Source organism: Micropterus salmoides, unplaced genomic scaffold, assembly GCF_014851395.1.
Source record: "Micropterus salmoides isolate LMB-PRFRI ecotype aquatic unplaced genomic scaffold, ASM1485139v1 Ms_hic_scaffold_21, whole genome shotgun sequence".
Lineage (NCBI taxonomy): Eukaryota > Metazoa > Chordata > Actinopteri > Centrarchiformes > Centrarchidae > Micropterus > Micropterus salmoides.
Window position 1 is genome coordinate 12,349,488 of NW_024041262.1, and position 19,800 is coordinate 12,369,287.

General features: G+C 42.3%; 2 protein-coding genes across 4 annotated transcripts in view; both read left to right on the plus strand.

The window, feature by feature from the left end:
- Positions 1-7,886, plus strand: part of capn15 (calpain 15) — a 41,082-nt gene extending 33,196 nt beyond the window's left edge. For 2 of the 3 annotated variants that reach the window (XM_038736297.1, XM_038736296.1), the window contains 5 exons: positions 564-725; positions 887-1,125; positions 1,235-1,404; positions 3,255-3,433; positions 4,647-4,824. In XM_038736297.1, coding sequence (XP_038592225.1) covers positions 564-725; positions 887-1,125; positions 1,235-1,404; positions 3,255-3,433; positions 4,647-4,824 — 928 coding nt within the window. Of the gene's footprint in view, positions 1-563; positions 726-886; positions 1,126-1,234; positions 1,405-3,254; positions 3,434-4,646 lie in introns of all 3 variants that reach the window. The other variant, XM_038736295.1, reaches the window with a different exon arrangement.
- Positions 7,887-8,514: 628 nt separating this feature from the next.
- On the plus strand, positions 8,515-18,871 carry LOC119916329 (putative protein MSS51 homolog, mitochondrial). Its single transcript, XM_038736310.1, has 7 exons — positions 8,515-8,701; positions 10,572-10,730; positions 11,015-11,164; positions 13,291-13,415; positions 13,726-14,289; positions 17,658-17,751; positions 18,461-18,871. Exons 2-7 carry the CDS (start codon positions 10,573-10,575, stop codon positions 18,663-18,665), a joined length of 1,296 nt encoding a protein of 431 aa, XP_038592238.1. The 5' UTR covers positions 8,515-8,701; position 10,572; the 3' UTR covers positions 18,666-18,871.
- The last annotated feature ends 929 nt before the right edge of the window (positions 18,872-19,800 follow it).

Genomic DNA, 19,800 nt, shown 5'->3' on the forward strand with positions numbered 1-19,800 from the left:
CCTTGACTTGTTTTAGTGTGGAAAAAGAAAAGGTGGTCAGCTTGTTGGACAAATATCAAGGCGCTTATTTTGATTCATGTGTGTCAAGTGGAAGTGAAGTTTTTTTCATTGCAGACACATTTATTTCTAGGGATGTAAACCTAATGTAAAGCTTCAGCAAACCTACCTTTTCTTGCTCTCCTTCTTCCTTATTGTCAAGGAGACAAAAGTAAGGTGTAAGACAGTTGTCAAGGCAAGGTTAGGAAGTGATGAAACAATGAAAACAGACTGAAAGTGAGGAAGAGAATGTCTCTGAGGGGGCTCTCTTTGAAGGACGAGGCCTAATATGTTAGCAAGGTAAATGGTGTTTGTACAGCAGTACCCTCAGAGGCTATGCTAATGTTAAACAGCTGCTTGTTATGCATATAAATAGACTTAGCTCATGGCAGGGGCAGAGCACAGTCTAACTGCTGGTGTCTCAGAAGAACGGGTCCTTATGCACGTCTGGAATCATGCAGACTTTTCTTTTGATGCCGTGTATATTCTAAAGAAGGCTCTATCCTTTCAACCATCTCCTCCCACAGGTACTTTGACTCAGTGGACATCTGTAAGATTCACTCAGATTGGCAGGAGGTGAGGCTACAGGGCTGCTTCCCCAGCAAGGCCAGCGGGCCGGTCACTGTCACAGCCCTCACTGTGCTGGAGAGGACGGCGTTGGAGTTTGCGCTCTTCCAGGAGGGAAGCAGGTAAATAGGACAGTTCTCAGCATTTTCAGTCCTCCGTCACCCCTCCCCACCTTTCCTCCCTCCCTTTCCTCCCCTTCAGTGTTTTTTTTTTTTTGTTTGTTTTTTTCTGCCGCCCTTACCTTTGTATGAGCTAAACCCATTCTTCCCCTCTCCCTCTACAGGCGTTCGGACACAGCTGACAGCCACCTACTGGACCTATGCATCATGGTGTTTCGTGCCTCCTTCGGCAACGGCAACAAGCTGACCCTGGGGCGCTTGTTGGCTCACAGCAAGCGAGCGGTGAAAAAGTTTGTTGGCTGTGATGTAATGCTGGAGCCGGGGGAGTATGCTGTTGTCTGCTGCGCCTTCAACCACTGGCAGATGAATGTCAGTGGGACTACGGGAGGTCCGCCCACGCCCGGTAGGTGTACGGATAAAATATGCACAACGCATATGCTTTTCTTGTTTTTGTTGCTTATCAGTTCATCCATACTATAACCCTGTTTACCATACAAAACTCTTCTTCCCAGTCTCAAGCCCCACCAGCGGAGTGCCACGACGACCCAGCCAGGACTTCCCCGGTTACATCCTCGCTATCTACAGCTCTAGACAGGTGATGGTGGAGCAGGTGGAGGCGACCGCCACCACACTGGCTGATGCCATCATCCTCCTCACGGAAAACAAAGGCGAAAGACACGAGGTGAGACACACTCATTTCAGAACAAGCACATTGCAATAAACCAACCCATAGTTCTGTTACATACCTGTTATTGTTTCCTACTTCCCCAGTTTTCACTTTCTCTGTCCTCCCTTCTCCCTGTCTCACAACTACATACTTCATCTTTGAATGTAATATATATGCTTGTGAAGCCGGAGAACGCTTCTAACTCTGTAAGCCGCTTTGAGATAACACTTTAGATTTCCTCAGCACAGTCCCCAATCCTATTCTGTCTTTACACATGCAAGTATGTGCGCATCTCCCCTACATACACACACACACACACAGCCACTCACACCCAAGGAAATTATTCTGGCTCTCCTGAACAGTGCTTTCCTTAAAGTGCTGTCACATTGGCTGGTATTTCAGAGGATGACAGAGCTTTTTAAACACTTGAATTCATCTTTGTTAAGTCATTCATCTCCCCAGGAACTCACCACTCAAGATAGGCGGGCCAAGCACTCGGGAGTGCACTGCTGCCACTACACGAACGGTAGTGTTTCAACAATATGGTTAAAAGAGGATTAATAAATAATTTCAGCAGTCTTGAGTCGTGAAAAAAGAGTTTTGTATTGAGCACATACATGTGTGGCTGACAGATATATTTTAGGTACAGTGGGATTACTAGATGGTGTTACTAGGCCGCTGGACATGAAATGACAGCAGCCAAAGCCCCAGAAAAAAGGGTCAACCAATGCATGAAAGATGAAAGTCCTCTCACCTTCAGAGAGTTGTTACTGTGAATGCAGAATGCATTCTAACACTGTTGTGGTGATGTGCCTTTTCACTGTAGCTACATTGTAAGCAGACAGCTGTGTATCTTTCAGCCATCTTAAATATTTCCATCAAAAGGAAAAATATTTTTGAGTTGGCAAAACCTACTGGTCTCACTGCAGAGAGTAGCCTCAATAGACCAGATCAGTGCAGCCACAAGGTATTTTGAATTGGGGGGAAAAACCCATTTAGTCCTTATTAGGCTATAAGAAGAAATATCACTATCTTCACCTACACCTGCCTTGGACAAACAGACTGGGGACAAATTAAATGAAAAACCTTAATTAAAGAGTGGAGAAACTTAACAGATGCAGATGCTCCCGTACACCAGGGCTCACTGAATGGTTTGAGTATGAAAATGACCTGAATAAAATTACAGTCACCAGATCTCAATCCATTTTCACACCGACTTTAATCTTAAAATGTATTTAGTGATGTCTGTGATTATCTCTGATGCTGTATATCCTTTTGTTATGACTGGCTGTGTTTGTTTTTCTTTTTATCTGCTGCAGTCTGATATCTCTAGCAAAAAAGAGTATATGAGATTTGTTTACCAATTTGTAAATTGGAGCAGCAAAATCATTCACCATCCTATGTCTCTTAACGCCAAGTGATCCATATACAAATGTAGCATTTCATTTACTCTGCATACACAATTACTGAGGGCTGCATCCTTGCTTCTACACCAACAGCACACACTTCAGTCTGTGCCTGTATGAGAATTTAGAATGTCTTAATTTTAAATATCCGTTCACTTTCATCAAATTTTGTGTTTCTCAAGCTCCTCTGAGGTGTCTGTGAGCTCAGGGAAAGACTGTCAATCCTGCTCTGATTTGTCCTGGAGCATCACAAGAGTCAGACCGCCAAACTAAAGTGCATATTATTGATATACATATATGTATTAAGTGCCCTGTCCTGACTAAAGTGTTCCTACCGTCATATAACAGGCAGGAGCCTCACGGATCTTCTGCACCCACTATACCAAGTCTGCAAATGTGTCTTTTCTGCTTAAATATCTGTCCACTTCTTTGATTGCGTCTGTTCATGTGTGCTCTCAGGGCCGCGAGGGCATGACGTGCTACTACCTGACCCATGGCTGGGCGGGACTCATCGTTGTGGTGGAGAATCGCCACCCCAAATACTACCTCCACGTCTCCTGTGACTGCACTGACAGTTTCAATGTGGTGTCCACGCGCGGCAGCCTCAAGACCATCGACAGCGTACCTCCTTTGCACAGGTCCCTCTCTCGTCCTCACACACACCCACATACAACTCTGAAAGTCTTTTTATTTTTTATTTTATTAAGTTATAATATTACCTTGGTAGAAATGAACTGACTTTATAACAAGTGAAGAGATTAAATGCTCTGGGAACATTTGGTACAGGTAAAGCAAACCTCCACACACTTAGACGATTAAATCTGTGTGCACACACACACACACACTTAATTGCAGTGATCCCAAAGGATTAGCGCTCTATATTTCTTAATAATCTACCTTAGGCTGGTAATAGCACAGTAATAGTTGCCTTTGTTTTTCTGTTGGTCCCCATTTTCTCTGCCCTTTAAAGCCCAGTGCTTTAAAGACCTGCAAAATAATGTAGGCGCATACACACCTTTGAAATCTAGCACAGTGGAGATGTTCACACATCATTAGCTTTCTCTGAATTTAGGTTCTTTGGTGATCTACAGTATGACTTCCAGTCTTACAGACACTTTACAGTGCACATTAATGTCAATTTACGACTGTATCACCTAAAAGTTATGTCCCACATAATGGGAAACTGTAAAAAGTCGCCATGCATGAGGGCCGTGTCTCTTAATTGCATTTCCCCCAAGAACATCATGTTATTATGTCAGTTCACTTGATAAAAACACTAATTTTCGGATGTACTTTCTCACTTGATGTTATACAATAAGTTCACAGGTGAAAGCATTTAGCAGCTCATAGTCAGGACAAGATGTAATTCTCCCTGTACTCCGCTATCCTCAAGCCAATGGAAGCCTGAGTAACACAGTCAAAGGGAGCAAGTTTTTGTTTTTCTCATTTCCTGTCACCATATTTCCTCACCTTGGTCTCAAAATAGACGGAATCAGAAAAACAAGCTACTGTGATGGGGTGATGACTAATCAAATTGTCTTCCTCCAACCCTAGCTTCAACTTTGCTGACTAAATGTTAAACAGCAATATAAGTGGCAGACATAGGGACTTTTCAAAAATTCTGAAATCTTTCATTCAGGATTAATAGTTTATTTCTTACCTTGTGATATTTATTTTAAAAGTAGTTCTAAACCAGTTCTTATTTAGTTTGAATAATTGTGCTGTAGTCCATCAGCCACCACAGCACCTTAACTCATGCCAATCATTTCATACAGTCCCTTGCTTCCCTACACCATACACACCATAGAAAGACAGCGCCACGTTTTGAATGCTCTCCGTCTCCCCCTGCAGGCAGGTGCTGGTGGTGCTTTCACAGCTGGAAGGAAACGCCGGCTTCTCAATCACCCACCGCCTGGCTCACCGCAAGGCAGCCCAGGCCTCGCTGGGAGACTGGACCCCCACCAAGGCCACCCACAGCCCCCAGCTCACTCCGGACATTGATGGCCTGCACCGGCCCAGGCCACTATGACCACCGCCCACCATCTCGCATACGCACAGTCTATAATCCAATAAAATGTCAGACCACTGGAAATACAGGCAAGGGAGGGCGAGAGGTGTGTGCAGTCCTAAAACATGGAGCAAGCTGTGTATTTGTGCGTCTCTTTGGATGAACACACACCTGAATGTAAAACAGAAATGGCCAACATTTACGTGCTATCCTCCTAACGCTCCACGTACACTCTCCCTTGCCAAGTGGATGTGCCAAGTCAGGATGAAATGAGGGAAGCGGCCACATGGAGTGACCGGGACTTACTCACAGAATAAATTTTCAGCCAGGCCCCAAACAAGATCCAGTTCAGGCTACTTAGAATTCTGGACGTTTTTGGTACAAGCGCTGTAAGTGGAACAGATGCCACCCCTGAGTTTCATATGCTTGGAGACGACCCTGCTTTCAGTGAGAAGTCAGGGTGGAGTGCTGTAACTACTGAGCCATTTTTCCGGCCCACAACCTATGAGCCAATCACCCGCAACGATCAGACACTCACCCCTATGTCGTCCACAAGGACATCTGACAAAGCAGGAGACTTCAGGGGGAGTCTCGCCCAGCCCTCAGTACGGTACTTAATGAGCCAAACCCATCTTCTAGTTTTACTCATATTCATACATGTTTTTTTTGTTTTTATTTGAGAATATACACATCTGTCTTTTTTTTTTATATGAGACCCTTGTTGCCGTCTTGTCCATATTTGTGTTTTTGAGGTCGTAGAAAAAAAACATCATTCATACAGCACTGTCTCTCCCCGCTCTCCATCATCACCGCTGTGCTGTCTAGCGTTCTCTGTAGCTCAGGACCAAACCCGTGATTTCTACAGTAAGCTGGAGTCGAGCAAAACCTCAAGCTGATTTTGTGGCAGGTGCATGGTGGCCAGATAGCTGGAATAGCATCTTTTTGTTGTTACAAGCCAAGCTGTGGTGTAGGGAGTAGTGTTGTAATGGGGGGTTTTAGCCACTGAAATACTGACACATCATAGAATTCCCACCCTAGTGCTTCGATAGATGTAACATATAACTTTGGCTTTTTTCCCTACAGAGAAACAACCACTGTACCTCCTTTTTTACCTTTCTCTTATTTTAATAAATTTTTACTCCGCCTCAGTTTGTAGTCTGAACGCTGGAGGCGAATCATTACCTGAGCGGCTTTGTACTGTTTGTTTGTTTTTTTTGTTTGTTTTTTTGGGGGGGGGGTACCGAAGGTCAGTGAGTCTATTTCTCACACTTCAACAGTTTGCTAGTGTGTTGATTTACACTTTAGTGTACTTAGGGAGTAGTAGAGGAGGTAGTGGCTGTTTGAACAGTCAGTTTGCCATAGGGGAGCTCTGAAGAGGAGCTGCCAAGTTTACTTTGGGAGGGCAGGGACCATTTTTTGTTTGCTTGGGTGCAGCGCGAGCATCTCTGCCGTCCTCCCACAAGAATACACCGACAGCACATTAGCGACAGCACAGCGTCCTCGTGTTACCATGTACCATTTAGTCAGACTGCTTGCACGCATAACAAGAGAGGCAAGGGACCTCTAAGACATGTTTTTACACAAAAAATAGTGTAGTTCCCTTTCAATTTGGGTTGTGTTGTTTCAGATGATGGGCTGCCTACAGCTGTTTTACGGATGTCCTCTTAGGGCGCCAACCACTTGTTCTTTCCAATTTCTCCAGTATCAAAGCCATTACTCCTGTTTCACTAAGGATCTTTCTGTCCTCACTATGGCAACATAGGTGTTTAATCAGAGAGAGGGGAAAAGACTAATGCGGTACTATAGTAACAGGATGGAGTGGGAGACTTCAAGTCAAAGTTGGTGTCTTACTATTATGTTGTGAAATGGGGGTAAACTTGAAAGCTAATAAGTAAAATCTCTGGAGCAGTCCTACAATGAATGACTGTTTGGTAGAAAAGAATGCATTTTTTTTATGGCAAGATCATTTTTGAGTTGAAACATTGAAGTTTCCACATGAGATTCGTGATTCAGTTCTGGACTTAAGCTCAGTGACATTGAGTAAAAAAACTTTTTTTGCGTTGATGCTAGATGGCAGCACTGTGTCCCCATGCTCGCAGTCTTATTTCCTCTGCACAGCCACGTCTGCCAGCGCTGGCAGACTATACTTCACGACGTCTTCAGGACAGTTTGTAAGAAAACTACTACAGCAGCGTAAGGTTTCTTTGATGAAACCCCAAAGCTGAAGTAACTGTAAATATGTTTTCCAAAGAAACATAATGTGTAATGACCACTTTCAGATGTCTGTCTGCCCTGTGTGAGTGTGTTCGCAGCCAAGTAGCTGTGAATTCGGTGTCTAATTTATTTTATAAGTGATTTGCAGGCCTGTTGCCTAATGAATATTGTTGAATACTGAAATGATGAATGACAGATAAAGGAATGTGATAACTTATGGCTTTAGTTTGAGCCCAGAGGGATTAGCTTGATGTGAAATGAACCTGCACTGAAACACCTGCAATGACGAGGCACCTCGAAATTCAGTGTCACTGCTGGATCACTTTACATTTACATGAGATAGATTTTTGTTTTATACTATGTTTGTTTGTTTTTTTTGGTCATAATTGTCATTTTGGCTCGTGCTGGTGTCCTATGAACCTACTCCTCTTCTGTGAAGTTGTGGTGGTGACTCTTCTATGCGTCATGGGTGCCCCCTGCTGCTGAAGCGGCTGCCACCTGAGAAAAGCTGGTCATTAACAGACCAGCTAACACAACGCCTTTTCTCTCTCCTCTCCTTTGTCTGGTTTTCTCCTTGTAAATTGTATAGACTGCAAACATAAGCCACACAAAAGATAAAAACCGTAAGAAAAAAAATTAACTGACCCTTTTTAAACTTGTAAAAAAGTAAAACAATAAAAGTGAAAGTATGACAGTAGAAACAAAAAAATTAAACCTAATGCTGAAAAAAAATGGAACTCTGATGAATGTGATATATATTTTATTGATCTTTTCTGGCGGGGAATATAAATATATGTGTACAAACATTATGTACGTTTAATTTTCAATCTCAGGTTCCGATGGACCAAATAAAGTTTTTTAAATTAAAAGGCAACTTTTGTCATCATTCCGAACACAATGTTCTCCACGTACACATTCCCATTTATTATACAGTAACAAGAAGGCTTTGTTAGTGTGTGACTCAGAAACAACCTGACAAGCACACAGAGCTGTCGGAGCAGAATTTATGCTGTTGTGAATAATAAAGAGGAAGTCAAATCTTTCAAGTTACAAATATTTAAGTGGGAAAGCAGTCTGATGAAAGGATATGTATTTACATATCCAAAATGTCTTTCATTTACACTTGTTTACTGCAGTATTATTGATTCCAGAGATCCCCTTTCTGTGTTTGTTATCATTGATTCCTTTGTTCTTCATTTCCTGGCCTGTGACGTGTCTCTTCCATGTAGACTGAGTGTGTTTTTGCAGAAAATGTCTCTCTGGTGTCTTATAGTTGTGTTTGTGTATGTGTCCACTCCCTGTTTTGAGTCTCCACCTCTCCTTCCAACCCTCCCCCCACCTTCTCCTTTTACTCCACCCCACACTTTTTTTTTTTCTAAAAATGCACTTCTGTCCTCTCTTCTTCGGCCCCCGACTTCCTCCAAGGCAACCCCCCCCCCCCCCCCCCCCCCAACCCATCCAACTCCCTTACCCGCTCGGTAGTAGTTCCCCACTACTCTCAGATGCCTGGAGCACTCTGGCGGGCTCTGTGGTGTTAGGTTTTACTGACCCCAGCAGAGACACTGTGAAGGCTCCACAACTTGGTGATATCCAGCATTAGGAGCTGTCAATCACTTTCTTCAGACCTGAGAACCAAGAAAACTCAAAATCATCTAGAAGGCTCTTTGCTCGTCTGGAACCAAAGGTATGATTGCTGAAATATCTGTCCATCTCTTGCTGTTGTGACATACATCTTCTTGTTAGTCTGGAGTGTATGGCAAGGCAGGTTGAAAATGTGATAATGCTTTCCCCCGGACTGTGTGTGGAAAGACTTGCCATGCTAAAAACTTACCAGTGTCACGGTCAGATATGTGACGAGAGAAAAGCAAGAACCTGCCCTCCCGTGGGAAATCTGTTCATTTCCAACCCCGTGCCTCCCTGGTGCTCTGTAGATACGAAGGAACTAATTAGATATAGCCCTTTCAATTTTGTCTGCAGACATGATAAGGCTGAATCATTCCCCGGCAACACTTAATATGAAATTGAAAAGATACAGAGTTCCTCAAAGTAGAGGGAAAAGTTGTTTTCTTGTAAAACTGGAATGAGCAGCATTAGGAGTATAAAAGCCTCAGTGTGATAAAGTAAAGCATTTATTGTGCAGCTCTCCATTTAAGAAAATTGTTGCTGCGAGCTGCATGGCGTTAAATGCTATTTGCTGTGTTTTGAAGGCCAGGTTAGAAACGGGTAGATGTTTAATTTAAATAAATAGGGAAACAAATACAGACACTTGATTTAAACCAATTAGATTAATTGGATCTATAGAGAAGTGCCACCAGGTGATCACATTTCTCTCCCCTTTTATTTTCCCCTATGCCTGACCAAGTCAATAAATCATGTAACATGTGGGGAAAGAGTATCTATATTAAGGGCAGAGGCATGAACTCAAGAACAGCACTAGTGAAAGCTCCACTTTTTCTGAGATTTGGGTGATCCTCTTCTCATGAGAGTTTCTGTCAGGACCTTCAGGTCCGAGTGTATGTGTTGGGGCAATCACGATCTTTAGGCCATAGTGCGTGTCTGTATGTGTCCCATCATTGTATCTATGTTGAGAAAACATACCTCTCTGCCTTGAGATGTCCTGTCTTAATTGATGTATTTATACTTGCTTCACTGTTGCTTGGTGAACATCTCATATCCTTGAAAATCCGGAGAAGCTTACTTTGTGTATTTGTATATTACTGTATATAACTATATATAACTTTAACATGTTATCATGGATTCTGAAATAGCTTGTGTGGGGCCTGGCAGCAGTGATGCATTATCATGGGCAGCATTTCAAACCCTGGTCTGGATTCTCCTAATAGCAGTGAAAACCTTTGTTGGGTCAGTGTAGTGTGTTACATGGTTGTCATTGTGCATGGGGATAAGACATATGTTCTTCCACCAGTGTCCACATCCAGCCCTGCTTCTTCGCATTTGTCAGTCTAACCTAATGGGGGGGGGGTCTCTGTCCCTGTCCCTCACATCCCACTCACTCTGCTTTGTATCTGTCTGGCAGCATACACACACACACAGACTTGTAAACTAATGGATATTATGTTTTAGAATGTCAAAGGGGGCTACGTTGATGGTGGTGTGTAGTTTCAGGTACTGGCGAGAAAATGAAATACAATCCAGGTCTAGTTTGAGTGACAGACCCTTGAGTTTAAAAGCTTATCAGATACCAAAACACTGCATGGCATTTTAGAATACTCTGTTACAGGATTTTAGAGCTCTTGGAAGTTATCCCAACAGCACTTATTATATCTTTAGACAATCACAAGGTGAACTGTAAAACCATGCCGTTTGTGTGACAAAGCAATCTAAAAGAAATGTGCGCTTGCACGTCAGTGCAGCAAGGTGAGAAATTAAACCACATGAGTCAGCAAAAAAAAGATTTGCAGGGGTTGTTCATTTACTCTTTAAATGTCTGCCCACTCTTAAAATGGGCCAAACATTAAATGATAGATGTTCAAAACAGTATAATAAGTGTTTTAATTCTTCATTCCTCTTCTGGTGAAAACTGAACGCCACAGCATGGCGTCCCAGATCCCAGCGCTCCCAGACTCCTGTGCTCCAGGGACTGACAGCGTCTTTTCTGTACGGTCTGGCTTTTACTCTCTGGACTCCAATGTCCCTGGCCTCTCTAAGGTGATTCTCAACAAGCTCAACATGAAGGACTACGGAGAATACAGGTAAAAACTACTGATTCTAGCTTAGAATAGCTAGTGTTAAAACTGATAAGCACAGTCGTTACTCTTCCTTACTTTCAGTTTGATTTTCATACCATCAGACCTTGATTAGATTAACTGACATGTATGTTATAAATTGTTTTCTTCATGTAGTTGCACTTCATAACTTAACTTCATATGTCCCATGCTTTCACAACTTCCTACATATGTTACTTCAGTGTCTGAAATTCTACCAAATTCTTGAACACACTTTATGCTTGGCAAATGAAATTTCTGCCTCTTGTAAGGGCTGCTCTTGAGGGAAAGCCTAAAGGAATCGGGTTCCGCAACTACAAGGAGTTGTTCCAGAACATGGAGGAGACCTTCAAGTTCTGCACCAGCTGCAACAAACTGCCAGAGCATCTCACCGAGGGACAGACCCTGAAGCGCTGTGTGAAGTGAGTGCAAAGCCACAACTGAAGTGTGATGCTTGAGAGTGAATGCAGAGATCACTGAGGTGCTCACTTTAGTGGGTGCTCCATGATGCATGATTTGCAATATTCTAGCATTAACACTGATTAACATTAATCATTGTTGACAAGGAGAATCATTTAAGCGACTGAAACCTACACCGTTCTCTGGTCAGCTGTATTATCACCCAGTCAGGACATTGTTGGGGACATTGCTGTCCTGACCAGGTCTGTCATGTGTAAAGTATTACTTGCTGTATCAGTGACAGAATGATAGGCCACCAAGGTGTGGACAGCTCTACAGAGGTGGACAATGGCCAGTGGCAAAATATAGCTAAGTCCCCTGACTGTGATTCATCTCTCTGCAACTCTGCCGCTTATTAAGAGCAGCTCAATGCAGTTCATAACGTTGCAACATCACAGAGTGTATTTCAGTTCAAGGAGTGTATTGAGAGAGGGTGGAATACAGTGCGCTGCATATTCTCAAGCGCCCCATTGTTTTTATGCCTTGTTTTTCTTCTGGCTCTCTGCTTCTCTATTGCTTTCTTTTCTTTCTCTCTCTCTCTCTCTCTCTCTCTCTCTCTCTCTCTCTCTCTCTCTCTCTCTCTCTCTCTCTCTCTCTCTCTCTCTCTCTCTCTCTCTCTCTCTCTCTCTCACACTCACACACACACACACATTCACACATTCACACACACACTGTCCTCCTATGTGCATTCCCTTGAAATTCTCAGCTGCCACCGCATCTCTCAGAAAAGTAACCAGTAGCAGCAGACACAAAACAGAGCTCCTGACAAGTAAAAACCCGCAAGATCTTTTACATCAGAGTATTACGAGAAAACAGGTGCCTGTTTGTGATTTTCCATCACCTTTTTCATTCTCATTCTGATTCACATTGATCAATGAATTACTCTTAAGGTATCTCTCTGCAGAATTGTTTTTATACCTTTCAAAGGCACCTGTGTTTTCTCAGCTTGTTTTGTCTCCCTTTGTCCACTCGTGAGCCTCTTTTGGTGGATTAGTACGTCCAAAGTGTGCGATGACAGAGCATGTTGGCTGGTAAATGATTTTATGGAAATGTGAATGCCCCTAAGGCTGCAAATGATTGCAAGGTAATGTAATATAGTCTCCCAAAACACCAACCGGCACTGGCAGTCAGACCTCTAATCCAACACATTACCTCACCATCCTAATGCAAAAGCCCACATCCATACAGAGAGTTTGTATAATCAGTAGCAAATTCCAACTTCTACCTTCCACGGCTGTTTTTGCCAGCTGCCGTCTAAAACAGGACATAATTAATCTTCGGTGTCACAAGGTTGCCACTGAATGAGGGGGTCAAATATAGAGACAGTTTCTATGACTGTAAGATGCTATTTATGTCCTGGCACAAATAAGACATTCTAGTGGTTGTCCAATCATAGCAGTAGTTTGGTTTGCATCAAATACCTTAAGAGTAATAACAAGCCATCACTGCATACTAATATTATCAGTGGTATTTCACTGATGTTCAGGTTCACAGTGAACAGTTCCTCCAGATTCCATCAATCAGTAGATATTTCCCCCCTCAATTTATCTTAGAACAGAACCGTAGGCTACAGCCATGGTAGCAGCTCTGTGAGGTTGTACTTAAGCACCACAGTGCTTTGAGCTAACGTTAGCATTCTAACATGCTCACAATGACAATGGTAGCATGTTGATGTTTACCACATTCAACACTTTAGTTTAGCGTGTTAGAATACTAAATTTGCTAATTAGCATTAAACAAACTACCGCCTAGTCATTAATTTTCCAGGTATTTGGTACATGAACCAAAGTGTTGGGCAAAGAAATTTCAATGATGATTTCTGATGATGGCACTAAATTAAAGGGCAGGAAGCCATCAGAACTTATCCTCTGGGGATTATTTTAGTCTGGGCCATGGTAGAATGACTAACCAACCAACAGACAAGCCGAAATTGCCATCAGTTATAGTTTGGGGATATAAAGTAGAGAGTATACAACTTTCAATTGTCAATTAAAGTGCTCCTTTTGGTTTAACTTGTTTAACTTCCTTGCATAGTTGCCTTATGTTTCATTGCTCTGTGTTGCATTCCCACCCCATCTTTCACGCACAGGTGCTTGAATGTGTACTACTGCACCAAGGACTGTCAGAAAAAGGACTGGCCTCAGCATAAAAAGGTCTGCAAGATGCTGCGTCTGGTGGCCATTGACAGGCTAGTGGAGTGGCTGATGTTCACTGGTGAGCAATGAAAAGGCGGTGCAGCTAAAATCAAAACGCCTGTTTGAGTTCACAAAACAGAGAAATCACATTAATGAGATGGCATATATTAAAGCTGAGCTGCGGAAATGAAATGCCTGGGAGACAAAAACTGACAGAAAGTCACATTGCAGTGCTTATGCATTAATTTTGATCAAAGTCCCTCAGCCTTTGAATCTCTGATTGCTTTTCAAATACCATGTAAACTTGCCAGACAGACTCGACACTAATCTGTGTCCTCAGTCAGTTTGTGTCACATGTATCCGTCATACATGTTCTATCACCCACACAGGAGACCTCCCATTCCCCACTGAGAAATGGTCGAAGTCAGCTGCTGATGTTAAGAACTGGGACGACTGGCTTCCCATGCAGGGGGACCTTAAGCCACGTCTGGACGCCATCATGTCTGGTGCCAACATGGCAACCCTTTGGAAGAACACAAGCAGGCCAAGGCCGGATGACTCTGACCTGCAACAGTCTTTATGGCGGATTCAGAGCGAGTTCCTTTCTCGAGTTCTCACAGTTGGGATGGCCATGCGACACTTTTGCCTTGACCCATACGCTAAACCTCTGACTATTCACTTAGCAGGGGCCTCCCACAATGAGACCATGGGAGCCAGACTTACTGACTATGATGAGCTGAACCGTATGTTCCCTGCACACCAGGGCATAGAGGTAGTCATGGTGGGACCAGAGGTGGTGGACAGCCCGATCATGAGGCCTCCTCTCAGGGCATTTGGCCCCAAGCAGAGGGTCTACATCAGCGCCCACAAGGGCCTCTACCACCAGTTCTGGGAGGATGTGGTGGAGAAAGAGGAAGCAGCCAAGCCAGATTTGGTGGTTGGATTTCATCCTGGTATGTGCATACAACATCCTGCCAAACATAAACAACAAAAATTAAGAGATTTGATTGTACAACCACTAAAATCTTGAGATATACTGTAGAACTGTTTGAAAGGAGACCATCACCTCAAAATGCTTTTAAATCAATCAGTAAAGAACAGAATGATCAATCCGGCTTTTAATAGAAACTGCTCAGCTTAAGTGGTCAGCTGTCTTGGAGAACCGGCGACTTGTCTCCATTTATGCTCATTTGACAATTACCTATTTCAGAGAACAGAGCAAGTAGGAGATGTGTCACTCTCTAGATCTGGCCTATTCATTAGCGCCAGGCTTTTCTTGGGGATTTGGGTGATTAATGGGAGCAGCTGGGAAAGAGTTTGGCTTCTGATTGCTGGACTCAGCATAATGTCAGTAAGCTGCCCATTTGAAAGGGGAGTCTTAGTTCCCCCCAGTTTCACTCTGACGACCATTGCAAGCCGCGGTCGTGTGCAAAATTCATTTCTTTAAAACAATTTCACCATCCCTGCCACCATTTTCAGTCTGAGGATGTGCAATGATCTGGCTTAATAAACCTTTATATCTTTAATTATGATACAGTTCATAAGTTTTGAATGCTGCAATGCTTTTTCTCCACTTCATCACAAAAAGCACGTCAGACTGAACGGTCTTGATATCTGTCTATCCCTGTATGTCCACCTTCACAGACATTCACCTCATTAAAGTGGCACTATAAACCTGCACCTCCTAAGCTGTTGCACTGAATCAGCTCTCTGACCCTTTAACCTGCAAAGCAGCAGTAAAGCCACTATCCATCCGCATCCATGACCCCTGGCTCAGTTATCACTGCAGGCCTCACAGAAGCTAAATATACAGGAATCAGTCATCCTGCACGTAAACTGCCTGGCTGCCTTTCACACCTCAAAGCTGGCAGAACACGGCATTATGACGCTGTTTAAGTGATAGGGAAGCAGGCAGCATGACAAAATGAATAAAAAGGACGGTATGTGTATGTTTGAAAGTCCAAAAGAGAAAGAGAATGAGAGAGGAAAAGCTGCTAGAAAGCAGTGAATCATTGACACTGACCTTGTAGAATAAGCGAAGGAAGGGACATGTTGGCTGTCAGCTCTCACAAAGTAGATGGATGTGGGCTAAGCAATGTCATCCGTACAAAGACAGACAAACTGAAAATGTGAGCTGCGTAAACACAAACACAGATAGTTGTTTTTTTTCCCCCCATGAAATAATTTTATTACAACTAACCGCAACTTTATCCACTATTTGGTCGAAATTTGCACTGGAACCAGGCATTATTGCAGTCATTAACAGTCAGACTGTAACATGTCATTGTCACCTTATCTCCTGAAGGTCTAAACGCTGTTAAATGATTTATCATCATGAGAGGTGTAACCTCATGGCATGCATTATTCAAATTAAAATCGTCTCTTTTTTTTGCGGTGTTGCACTGTTTGACTTCCCTGGAAAAACATGGCAGGCGGTGGATAACATGATACCATCTGTGTGCCAGTATCACGGGTTTTACCATTCTCTGCCTCTGTGGCATGCTCTGAGCTCCCCAACACACTCCAAACCAGTATACACACCAGTATGTACCAAACAGCTGAGGCTTTAATAAAGTCATAGCTTACTTTCACATTTCTCACATGCATAGTTTTTTCCTAGATGCAGATTAAAATGTAATCTGTGATGATATCGTTCAGTTGGACAAACTAATAATGTAAGACTTTATTAATCAGCGCAGGGAAAATCTCTGTTTGCTACTCTCCTGGTTTTGTCTCACTCAAGGGCATTTAAGCTGGAGGGATTTACAGTATTTGCTGCCATGGTGGCTTGAACCTCCAGTCATGTGTTTGAAGGTCAAGCTATTCACCACACTACCCTGCTGCTCAAAAGAAAAAAAACAAACATAGTATTGATATGAACCAGAGTCAAGGGACAGCGACATTTGTCAGGATTAAATACCCAACGCAGCATAGATATTGCCAGACTGCTGCACTGCAGTGTCTCTGTGTATATGTGAGAATGTCAAACATTTACACAAGATTAACTTTGTAATATTGACTGATAATCAGTCAGTGACACATCCAGAAGGAAAGATGTTCTAGCTAACAAAGAGAAAGACGTGGCTGGGGACTAATCAAGCGTAATCTTTTCGATCTTCACCTCAACCTGCCTTTTTCCTCTCTCTCTGTAGAGACTTGTATGGTGAGAAACAAGACAGCTCAATAACTGCTTTCTAGTGTCTGTGTCATTCAGCTGACTTATTCAGGGAGGTACTGTATGTTTCACAAGTGGTGTTTTAAATGAAAGGCCCTGAAAATTTATTTTTTCAATCAGCTTCTTACTATGATTGATGATATCCTGCATGAACACACTATTCTCTGCCAAAGCAAGAACAGTTTTGGTTACTTTGGATTATTTCTCACTCTTCTTTGGGCTCTTTTCACTGGGTTGAAGTTGGCCGCGCTCAGCTGGAGAAAAAAAAGGGCGACGTCACATTCAAACATGCAAATATCTGATTACATTTAGGGGCTGTTTGTCACTGTCGATCAAATCTGATCAAAACATCCCTCAAACAGTCCTGATGAAGAAGATTAGCTGAGTTTTTGAGCATTAAACTCTTTTAAAGTTTTTTATTTTCCCAGTCTAACCATGCTAGACTGGGAAATGTTGATGGGTTGATGGGTTCACAACTTTTTTCCATCCAACAACAGCTCTCTCTAGTGCTGTTACATTTGTGTTTTTTGTTAAATGTCTGAACTACTGGATGAATTAAGAGACATTCATGCCCTTCTTAGGATGAAATTAAATTATGTTTGGGATGTTTTATCTGGTCAAACTTTCAATGTGTCCAATACTTTTATTTATGACTAAATACCTGCAAAACTAATGACGTTCACATCAGACTCTGCTGTACTTTGTGTTTAGTGAAATATTAGCATGCTAACACGCTAAACCAAAATGAACATGGTAAACATTATGCATGTTAGCATGCTGACATTTAGCTCAAAGAGGCCCTGTAGTGGCGCAAAATACAGCCTCATAGAGCTGCTACGTGACTGGTCTCTTGTCTGGTGTCTTGTTTTAACTTCACTACCACTAGTCACTACTACCACGACTATCAGCTAATCTAATACAGTTATAGTGAAAAGCCAAGTTAACAGTTACATGGATAAGAGATCCTAAACAAATCTGATGCTGGTTATTTTAACATGCTGGTTGTACAACTTCTGGTGGTCTGTTTAGTGTTCACACATCACATTCAGGTTGACAGTCAAATTGTTTTTTTCTCTCTGCTCCTGTCTATTTGTGGGCTTTATTATGTATCCCTAACACATGAGTTTTTATGTGTTTTTAACACAGGGTTCCACGCTAACCAGGGTCTGATAGAAGGTTGGCTGCCCACCCTTCTGCTACTCAGAGACTATAACATCCCTTCCTTCTTCACTGTGTACAGGTACTGTAACTCTGAAACATATAACATATAATGTTTCACATTTTAAAGTGGGGATAATAACATTCCTTGCCTTTTGAGCAATAGTAAATATTTTAAATTCTTTGTGCCAGAGGGACTAATTAACTCACAATATACCATCTGCTATCCAAACCTCTTTGAATAAGAAATGTTATACCTGATGAATATTGAAACTGTTCAACCTACTGCACCTCCTCCTTCTGTATTATTGTATTTTAAACCCTTCCCTCCTCTATGGCACAATTGTTGTTCACCCACATATCATGTTTGGTCTCCCTACTCCCCACCTACCTGACCTCATCACTACAGCTCTCACTCTCAACACAGTTATCGTTGCCCATGACCCACATCACACCAATCTTTCCGCACTTCACACTCCTTCCCTCTGGTGGCAAAAAACAGTTTCCTGTTTGTGCAAAGTTGGAGAGAAGATAAATTTCTTCTGCTGCAGGTGCTCTCAGCAAACTCCCCCTGTAGACTCTAACTTAATGATAGAGCAAAGTCATTGATGCTGTTCTCTTTCTCTTCTGTTGATACTGTTCCTCTGTACTTCCTCGCAAAGTGTTTTCTTGTGGGTGGATGTTAAAATAAGTGTTTGAATAGATGTTTAATCTCTCCTCAGTCTCTTACAAGGACAACAACAAAAAAAACGTACTTGATTAACCGATTCCTTATCTCTTTGTCTCCACAGCGAGATGGAGCTTAAGTGCTCACTCCAGATCTTGCTGGAGTTGGAGATGCACATCAGGGACAGTGGACCCAATCCATTCACCTCACAGAAACCGGAGCAGGTCCAGTCCTGCCCCAACAAAACCCCAGTCTACTGCAACTCTCACTACATCTGTTTCCAGGGACTGCTGCCTCAAGAAGACTTACAGCCTAGGCCAGACAATTAAGAGGCCATCATAAAGAAAAGCCTGTTTGGGGTGCCACAAGTCCTCCACTTTAAAGATGTGGTTTTCAAAATTGTAATGTGGGACTTCCTGAGGTCCTTGGAGGTCTTCCTGCATCCTTTTAGAGATGGACTTTGCTAATATGTGTTGCCACTTGGTAGATATGGATACATGAATGAATAATGAATGAATTAAAAAAGTTTTATTATTGTGTCATATGTATAATTAAGCACATCCCGCATGGGTTTACAAGACACCAAATTCAGTATAGCCAAGCCCACAGTACAGCATATACAGCATCAAACATGGATGCTGAACCTTCTTATTTGGGGCAGAGAGTGTTTTTCATAGAGAAACAATGCACCGTCAAGGGTGCAATAGAGCACAAAACGCTGTTCTTTCAATTCTGAAATTATCAATGTATGATACAGATTATGGAAATCACTCAAAGCTCATTATTTAAGATGATGGCACCAGAGGGCACCAGCATGGCACTACGGTTTGTACTCTGTGTGTGCCCTGAGGTGGCATGGTTATTGGATATAAAGGGTTATGGGTGTACATACATAATGAGACCAAAATTAGTTCAGTCACCATTTGACGGTTCCCAGTAATTTGTTCTGCAGCTAGATCTATTCCCAAATCTCACAATAGCTGCATGAAATCAGATCATATGCATACTACTGCAACGCGTGATCTAAATGAATGAATTTTTTTTGTTGAGATTCTGACATTTGTATCTGTTGCAGGACTTTAAATGCTGAATTTGCGTTCTGGAGTATGTACTTGCCCTAACATGTCTACACTCATGGCTCTGTTCATCCTGTGTTCACGCTTCCTTCACCTAATCACCATGGATTTGTCCTTTTTAATAGAAAATATAATAGCTCTTTTGTGCTGAGTGGAGACTCTCTATGGGCAATCATGCCTTTTCTCTAACTCACCAATGAAAAGGCCAACAAGCCAAACAGCATTTGTTTGATTATTGTTAGGTGTAGGTTATCTTGTTTATTTTTGTCTTTAAGAGAATCATCTCTTTTAGTTTCTGAGTTATTTTATTTTATTTTATATTTAGTTTAGTCTTTATTTTTGTTTTATGTATATTGTATGATTTTAAATAGTTGTTTGTTAATTAATA